The 9,450-nt window shown below is 40.9% G+C and overlaps 1 protein-coding gene across 3 annotated transcripts in view; it reads left to right on the top strand.

Annotated features, from left to right (window-relative positions):
- The first annotated feature begins 1,282 nt into the window (after positions 1–1,282).
- The window catches only part of Trpm7 (transient receptor potential cation channel subfamily M member 7), an 84,927-nt gene continuing 76,759 nt past the window's right edge, over positions 1,283–9,450 (top strand). For 2 of the 3 annotated variants that reach the window (XR_004388031.1, XM_032904142.1), the window contains exons 1-2: positions 1,283–1,550; positions 3,624–3,742. Coding sequence is in view for 2 of the 3 variants with exons in the window: in XM_032904142.1 (XP_032760033.1) it covers positions 3,692–3,742 (51 nt within the window). In the remaining variant the exon portion in view is untranslated. The remainder of the gene's footprint in view (positions 1,551–3,623; positions 3,743–9,450) is intronic. The other variant, XM_032904143.1, reaches the window with a different exon arrangement.

Below are 9,450 nucleotides of genomic sequence, written 5' to 3'. Positions count from 1 at the left end.
AGCGATGAGATCTGTACACACAGGAAGTGTTTAGCAAGGGTGCCAGAAATCTGGGACTAATGAATACGTTCATTGCCTTGATTGGAGTAGTGATTTCATGTCGAAGTTTATCAAATTGTACACTTAAATGTGTCAATTATTCATCAGTGAATCTGGTAGGGTTTTTTTTGGGGGGGGTGTTTAATTGAGACAGTGTCTCACTATGTATCTCTGGCAGACCTGGAAGTTGGCTTCTAACTCACAGAGATTTGCCTGCCCCTGCCTTCTAGAATTATAGGCGTTTGCCTGCCCCTCCCTTCTAGAATTACAGGCGTTTGCCATCTTGATTTTTTTTTTTTTTTTTTTTTTTTTTAGACCAGTAGTGGTACATGCCTGTAATCTCAGCACTCGGAAGGTTAAGGCAGGAAGATTACAGTAAATTTGAGATTAGTTAGAGTAAAAAGAGCAAAGATAGAGGCAGAACGGAGCTTCAGGCAGTGGAGCCTTTAAATTTGTAAGAGCAAAAAGATGATGTGTCAAAAGCAGATTTGGTTTTGTGTTTTTAAGACGGTGTTGTCATTCTAACCCTCACTAGTCTCGAATTTACTGCAATCCTCCTGCCTTAGCCTTTTGAGTGCTGGGATTATAGGCATGTGCCAACTACTCCTGGTCAAAACAAAAAACAAAAACAAAAACAAAACAAAACAAAACAAAAAAACCAAAATCCAAAAAACCTTTCAGGATGGCGAAAGCTGGCAATCCCAGAACTGTGGGATTAAAAGCAAATTCCATAGTTCAAGGTCATTTTAGACCAGGAGCCTGAGCCACAAGGGACTCAAAAAACACTAATTGTCTGACATTCCAGTTCCAGATGATCTAGGGCGGTCTTCCGAGGACACTGCACACATATGTTACACAGACATACATGAGGCAAAACACACATACACATAAAATAAGCCACTTATAATAGCAGCGATAATAACAGACTGCACCCTTGATGGGAAAGGATAACGTGTGGGAAGCTATCGCTAATAACCAACATAGACGGATGCGATAGCAAAAGAAACAAGACAATCGTGTCTGGCCGCGGGAGTTACTTTTTGGCGAACCCGGGGATCCGGTCATTAAAGCGGAACAAGTTCTCACAGACGGAGGCAGGGGAAGCTGAAGCCAGCAACACCAGGGAAAACCGCAGCTCTGCGCTTCCCGGCCGGCGGCTGGGCGGGGATTAGGGGTAGGCCGCAGTAAACGCGCCCTTCACGTGACACGCCCTCCGCGCGACGCACTCGACGCCCCCGTCACGTGGCTGCCGCGGCCCCGTCTCCGGCGGAGGCGGGCGCGGGCGCGTCCCTGTGGCCAGTCACCCGGCGGAGCTGGTCGCACAATTATGAAAGACTCGACTTCTGCTGCTAGCGCTGGAGCTGAGTTAGTTCTGAGAAGGTTTCCCGGGGCTGTCCTTGTTCGGTGGCCCGTGCCACCGCCTCCGGAGACGCTTTCCGATAGATGGCTGCAGGCCGCGGAGGAGGAGGAGGAGCCGCTGCCCTTCCGGAGTCCGCCCCTTGAGGAGAATGGTACGGAGCCGGGCCTGGCGCGGGCGGGCCTCGCGGGAGCCTGTGCGCCGCTCCGGGGAGCTCTGTGGCCCTCCGGGCGCCTCCGCTCGCAGCGAAGCCGCGGAGTTGACACGGAAAGGGAGGGAGGGCTGAGGTGTTACGGAAAGGAGAAGGGAGCGGGTTCCGAGCTGTGACTTATTGGCTGTGCCGCAGACTCTCTACAGGTACATTTTCTACTATTATTACTTTTTAATAGAACGGGAGTGATTTTGACGGTGTAGACTGCGTTGTGGTTCGGACTTTTCTTTAGCAAGGGACAGGGAAGGGACAATTCCTGGGAGGTTGAGACTGCGTTGCCAGGTCTGCGTCGAACTACCTCATCTGTTGTCCCAGACAGTTTGAAGCCAATGTGCAGACTGGAGGGAGTCGGTGTGTTGCAGCGTTGGCTAGAGCTTTTGTTGTTAAGGCCAGGAACCGGATTTGGAGATTTCTTACAAAGAAAGCCATTTAGATCTAGGATCTGAGCAGGAAAGGCATTCCTGCTCAGTAGTTTAACTTGATAGGCTTTATGCAAACTGGTGTTCCTTTGCCGAAGTCTGACAGGTTTAGTTTTCTTCTTTTCTCTATTTTTGAGACAAGGTCTTGCTTGTAACCCTGGCTGGCCTGGAACTCGCTGTGTATACCAGGTTGGCTCTAAACAGAGATCCGCTTACCTCTGCCTCCCAGAATTAAAGACGTGCGCCACCACGTCCGGCTAGGTTTAGAAGTGTCTTTAAAAAGTACATGTGAAAGTAATGCATTTCTCACTTTGGTTTGAGAAGTCATTGAAGACTACTTTTACTTGAGACTGGGTTACATGTAGCCCAGGCTGGCCTCAAATCCAGAGGCCCTCATTGAGTTCCTTATCCTCTTGCCTCCATCTTCTGAGCTCTGGAATTACAGGTGTCTGTCACCTCGCTTTTCCTATTTCTTGAAAGGAAAGTTCAAATCCCTCTACCTCTGCTAAATCATTTCATTTAAATACTTACGGCTTTGATTTAAAGGACTCTACTGGAGGGTGAGTTGAATCCAAGTGCCTTGCAAGTCGTTAAGTACTGCCTATTCAGTGGTATATCTAGTTTTTCATTTTAGATGGTAAACAGCATACATTTGTTTAAAATGTTTTCATTAACCTCCCCAACCCCCAAAATAGCTTTAGTTTTGTAAGTAATTCGTATATGGCACATAGTTTGAACTTAGTATCGTTTGGACATGCATAAACTTGTTGATTCTGTAAGAAGAACAGTCTCACTTTAAAATTTAAAATTAAGGGCTGGAGAGATGGCTCAGTGGTTGGGAGCACCTGACTGCTCTTCCAGAGGTCATGAGTTCAATTCCCAGCAACCACATGGTGGCTCACAACCATCTGTAAAGAGATCCGATGCCCTCTTCTGGTGTGTCTGAAGACAGCTACAGTGTACTTATATATAATAAAATGAATAAATCTTTAAAAAAAAAAAAAAAAAAAAAGAAGCAAAACACCGGGGTTGGGGATTTAGCTCAGTGGCAGAGCGCTTGCCTAGGAAGCGCAAGGCCCTGGGTTCGGTCCCCAGCTCCGGAAAAAAAAGAAAAAAAAAAAAAAAAAAAAAAAAAAAAAAACCAAGAAGCAAAATTTAAAATTAAGAATCTTAATTTTATTTTTTTGTCCTGCTTAATTCCTAATAGTGAGTTGAGTGATTAACATTACACTATGCATTTGAGTTATAGTAAAATCTTAGGAGAGCTTAAAATATTGTGTGTGTGTGTGTGTGTGTGTGTGTGTGTGTGTGTGTGTATGTTTCTTTTCCTCCCTCTTTTCCTCCTCCTTCCTCATTGTCATCTTTTTTTTTTCCCCTCCAAGACCAGGCTAGCTTCTAAATAAGAGATCTGCCTCCTGAGTGCTGGGATTAAATGCTTGCACCACCATACTTGACTAAAAAGTGGGTTCTTTATTCAATAATTCAATTCAGTTTCCTCACCTTTTGGGTCATCTGTCAAAAAAAAATCGCTTGGGAATAATGGGTCTATACTATATAATTCTTATTATAAATTGTTATTTTCATGAGTCTGTTACAGGCCATGGAGATGGTTCCTTGGGTAAAGGTGGAAAAGAAAGGGATTAAGATGCCAAAAATCAAAGAATTATGCCAGCCATGGTAGTGCACACTTTTAATCCCAGCACCAGGGAGGCAGAGGTAAGCAGATCTGAGTTTAGTCCTGCCTTGAAAAATCAAAATAAATAAATAGGTAACTTTTGTGGACTAGTATTTCTAGTGTTGTTTATAACCAACTGTTAAATGAAACCATGTTGTAATTTGATCATTGCCTAAAAGGTGCAGGTATGATGGTTGAAGGCATTACTTAAAATATAAACTGAAAAAAAATGCTTATTCCTGGGTGCATAGTTTACTGGCAGATTGATTGTGTATGGAGTATGTGTAATGCTTCGGTTCAATCTCTAACATTGGAGATGGGTAAGTAAAAGTTTTGAAGTGGTCTATCCAAGTTAGCACTTGGAAAACTGAATAGAATGTTCTAGTCAGAGGTTTTGTGACACGGTACCCTTATATTTTTGTCCAGTATTTGAACACTAGATTATATACTTCCGTGTTGAAAAAAAGAAAAAAGATTGACCGGTGGACTTGTTATTAGCATTAGCTGTAGTTCTTAATTCAATCACACAATACTTTTGGGTCGTAGCCGTTAATGATGTTTGCCATTGATAATTATTCAGCCTTGGTTCCCTTTCTTTTTAGGAAACTTTCAACATTGAATATGCTGCACATGTGTTTTGTGTTTTGTTTTCTCTTTTGAAAGTATGTTTTAAGTTTGATATCTGGAAATAAACTTAAGAGTAGTTGAGATTAGCTTGGAATATAAACATCATGAAGATTTGAGCTCCTCATTTATGTGAGTATATCAAAATTTAGATGAATGTAATTTTTTCTTTTAATTTATTAGTGCAGGTACCTACAAAGGCCAGAGCTAGAGTCCCCTGAAGTTGGAGTTACAGGCAGTTGTGATCTGTCTGATTGGGAATCAATTTCTAATCCTCTGTAAGAATAGTGTGTGCTCTTTACTGCTGAGCCATCCCTCCAGTACCAGGTGTCACTTTTTTTTTTTAAATGAGGTATCACTAAGTAACTGTGTAGCTTGGAACTTGCTGTATAGATCAGATTGGCCTTGAACTCATAGATATTCATCTGCTGCCTCCTGATTACTGGGACTAAAAGGGTGTACCACCAAGCCTGGTTCAGTGTGTCACCTTTAAATGGTATTTTACAATTATTAAACTAATTCCAATGGTTCGTGTATACAAATGAATTGGAGAATTGAACCTTTCAGTTTATTTTTAAAAGATAAAAAGATAATCTAATTTGAAGTAGATAAGTACTTTCAGAGATTTATTGACTCTGGTTTGGTTCAGTTTGGATTTAGAAAATGGTTCTCCATCTATACATCATGTTTTTGGGTAGTATGCTCAGTTCTCTGAAGATTTAGATTTGTATTTTGCCTTGTTTTTCGAGACAGGGATTCTTTGTGTAGTCTTGGCTGTCCTGGAATTAGCTCTGTAGATCTGGCTGCCTCTGCCTCCCAAATGGTGGGATTAAAAGTGTGTTGCCACCACCTCCCAGCTTTAGAATTTTTAGAACCTACTAAGTCTTGCTCTGTGAAGGTGAGAAGTTCTTCTGGTAGACTTGGCCCTTACTGAATCATCTTTATCTTATCTCTTTTATTTGGCTATATTGCCTAGGCTGATTTCCTAAGGGCCTAAGGGATGGATCCTATGTCTCCACCTTCTGGATAACTGTAACTAGTTGTACACTGCTCCATCTGATTTAATATATCATAGCCTGTTATCATTAACTTCTAAAGGTAAATGGTCCTTTCTTTCTCTTTGACGTCAGGAGCTGTGTCAGGATTAAAGTCTGTGAATTACTTTTTGTCTCTCCTACCGTTATTTAAACACACTAAAACCTTAAGTATCTCAACTATCTATATTCCAGACTGCCAGAAACCTCAACCTTTTTCTTTACTTATGGAAAGAAAAAAGACTCCCAAGTCAAGCCATATCAATAATATAGCAACCTTGACAGAATTTACTTATTGTAGATATACAAAGTGAAAGTTAGCAGTTACCCACTTTCTTCTGACAGTTTTGTAGTGTGCCAAAAGCGATAGAAGAAAAGGTAGCCAAGAAGCTGTTACTATGAGGAGGAGATTGGAAAAGGTTTTTTCAATTAGAGTGCTTCACCTTATCTTTTAGTGTGTGAATCGAGTCTTTAGAATCTTTAAGAATATAAATTTACTCTAACAGACACAGGATATTCTTGAATCTAATATGTTTTAAACAAAATTTGATAGATTAGCTAGTAGATATTAACATTTAGATCTGACTATTCTAAATGTTTTACATATGCCAATTACATACTGTTCACTCAAAAAATTATGAAGTAAACACTTTATTAGTTGCACAATCACTGATTAAAAGTTAAGCCTGGTGGTGGTGGCAGCAGCTATACAAGCAAGCCTTTAATCCCAGTACTCAGGAGGCAGAGGCAGAGGCAGAGGCAGAGGCAGAGGCAGAGGCAGAGGCAGAGGCAGAGGCAGAGGCAGAGGAGGTGGAATCAAGCTTCTAGGCCAGCCTGGTGTAGACAGTTCAAGGACAGCCAGAGAGCTATGCCAAGAAACCCTGCATCCTGAAGTTACTAATCGTTAGGTAGATGTTGATCTGCCAAACCAGATGCCTGGAAGTGGAGCTTGTTATTTAAGGAGATGTGTACTTGTGAGCTCTCAGGTGAAAGGTGTTAATGTTATATAGTTTTATTTTGTTTGTTTGTTTGTTTAAGTAAAATTGGAAGCTGGAGAGAAGTCTCAGTAGTTCAAGAGCACTTTGCTCTTTGAGATGATCAGAGTATGGTTCCTAGCATCTCTTTTGGGAGGCTCACAATCAACTGTAACTTCAGCTCCAGGGGACCTAACACCCTCTTGGTATCTGAGAGTATCAACACCTGGCACACACTCACAGACAATACACAGAATAAATCTTTGTTTTTAAAAAGTAAAATTGCTTAAAATTGGTAAAAATGGTTTTTTCATTAGTATACTATATTTTCTTCCAGTAACATGAAACCTAGTAGAATTTCCTTTATTACTAAGTTTCTTACATATAGACAACTCCAGATGCAACTCCATTTTATGTACTTTACTTTGACAGAGTATATGAGGGAGGGTTCTTAGGAGATTGGAAAAGTTATCTACTAAACCAAATATATTTCTTTGAGAGGAAATTCTGTATTAAGGAAATTCCAAAAACATATATGTATTAAAAAACTGTCAAAATACTCAGACAATGGTGTTAATAGCATTTGCTCACCGAGTAAAACCTGGGCTTTCTAGTAGATAATGCCCTAGTATTTCTTTAGGTACCCCTTTTTCAGATTAATTTTTGTTATATATCCAAATATTATCATTAGCTATTGGTGGGTGGGTCCATTTATTTGATGTATCTGCTGCATTGTTAGGAAAACAGCTACTTTATTAAGAGAATCTACCTCCAAGCATCTGCTTTGAGTGAGATATGTCTCTCGTAGTCTTGGGTATTTGAACACTTGCTTCACGTTTGATGATGCTGTTTGGGGAGGGTTAGGTATGCTTTGCTGGAAAAAGTATATTATTAGGGATGGGCATTGAGATGAAGAAGCCTAGCCTATTTCCAGTTCTTTCTCTGCTTCATATTTATAGTGAAGGATGTGAGCTCATGGCCATTTTCCTGCCATGATGGACTCCTCTATCCCTCTGGAATTCTAAGCCCCAATAAATTCTGTTTTATCACAGCAACAAGAAAGTAACTAATATATGCAATATGAACTATTAACAGTAAGCTGTCTCTCTAGCCCAGCGGTTCTCTGGGTTTCAGCCTCTTTGACTATCTCCAAAAATACTTAAATTATGTACGATTCATAGTAGTAGCAAAATTAGTTATAAAGTAGTAACAAAAAATAATCTTATGGGCTGGAGAGATGGCTCAGCAGTTAAGAGCACTGATTGCTCTTCCAAAGGTACTAAGTTCAAATCCCAGCAACCACATGGTGGCTCACAACCATCTGTAATGGGGATCCGATGCCTTCTTCTGGTGTGTCTGAAGACAGCCGCAGTGTACTCACATACATAAAATAAATACATAAATCTTTTTAAAAAATCTTATGTTTGGGGGGGTGTCACCACAAATGAGGAAACAATATTAAAGTGTAGCAGCATTAGAAAGGTTGAGAATCACTACTTTGTGCGTGTTTTTTGTTTGTTTGTTTATTTTGGTTTTGTTATTAGAGATAATGATTTCTTTAGGTGACCCTGGCTGTCCTGGCACTCATACTGTAGACCCAGCTGGCCTCGACTCAGAGCCACCTGCCTCTGCCTCTAAGTGCTGAAATTAAAGGCATGTGCCACCACTGCCTGACCCCCTCTTATAGTTTTTAATATTCTTAAAGTAAGTGTGTGTGTGTGTGTGTGTGTGTGTGTGTGTGTGTGAGAGAGAGAGAGAGAGAGAGAGAGAGAGAGAGAGAGAGAGAGAGAGACCCCTCTTAACCTCCCCACCAATATGCTCCAGGACTGCTTGGATTTACTTTGAGCAACACTGTAGGAATGGAACTGTGACATTTTTTTAACCTAACTAAAATACCTAAAAGCCAAGAGGTGACCTACCCAGTTCCTGATGCCCATCCCAATGTTTCATTCTGGACCTACTGATTGTAACTCTTGAGGAGCCTGCCTCATTTACTGACTCATCTCAAAGCTTTTTTGTTCCTTTTCAGTCTCAGACCTTGTTTGTTGCCCCAGAGCCAACATGGTGCCAGAAGGGACACCCTTTATGTTTTCAGCAACTTTACTTCCCACTGCTTGGGATGTGGGAACTGTAAGACTGGAATTGTGATGATGGATTAGCAAACAAAACCTTTAGTTAATTAGATGCCCACCCATCCTAGTAAAAATGGGATTTTTTACTATCCATTGTCACAAAAATGAATGATTTTCAGTAGCTGATAGCTATAAGTAATGCTGATTTCACTGTCTAGCTAGCAGTTTTAAGGGTGCTTGCTCAATTTTTTTTTTGTTACTAAATTTTGTTTTATGGTATTTCACAAATAACACATTTGAATGTATTCATTGTAGTTAGGGTTTTATTAATGGGAAGCATGTGGATTCTAGATAGTGAAAAACAGGTGTTTAGAACAGTGGTTACCAGAAGTAGAGACCCTTTCCTACCTGGTCTTCATAAAACAAGTGGAAGAAAGACGCTCAAGAAGAGCAAGGTAGGGCTGGAGAGATGGCTCAGCAGTTAAGAGCACTGACTGCTCATCCAGAGGTCCTGAGTTCAATTCCCAGCAACCACATGGTGGCCCACAACCATCTGTAATGGGATCTGATGCCCTTTTCTGGTGTCTGAGGACAGTTTTAAATAAATAATAAAAAAAAAAAAAAAAAAAAAAAAAAAAAAAAAGAAAAAAAAAGGTGCTATGTGGACGGTCACAGGCTCTGTGTGGCTAGCACTTTCTGGGCTTTTCCTCAGCTCACTAGCCCATTTCATTTCTGAGGAGTGCTTTCCCTTTCTGAAACTGTTTGTTAGTTTTGGTCCAATTCTTTGTTGGTCCAGTTAAATCGGAGCTCTCTGTGTAGCTCAGTCTCCCAGTCTTCCTGCCTCCATCTAAGCGCTGGGATTAGAGGCAGCACCACTACTTCCAGATAGTTTTTAGTAGTCAGTTGCAGATCAGTAAAGACATGGTTCTCCTACTGAGGGCCAAAGACGGGATTAGATCTGTCTGCTCTATGGTTGATCTAAGATCCAGCGAGGAACAGTTGATGCAGACTTGTTGATAATCCCAGACCTTTTAAAAAATTTATT

Source organism: Rattus rattus, chromosome 5 (assembly GCF_011064425.1).
Source record: "Rattus rattus isolate New Zealand chromosome 5, Rrattus_CSIRO_v1, whole genome shotgun sequence".
Taxonomy (NCBI): Eukaryota; Metazoa; Chordata; class Mammalia; order Rodentia; family Muridae; genus Rattus; species Rattus rattus.
Note: the sequence above shows the minus strand (reverse complement) of the source record. Positions and strands in the feature narration are given on the sequence as shown.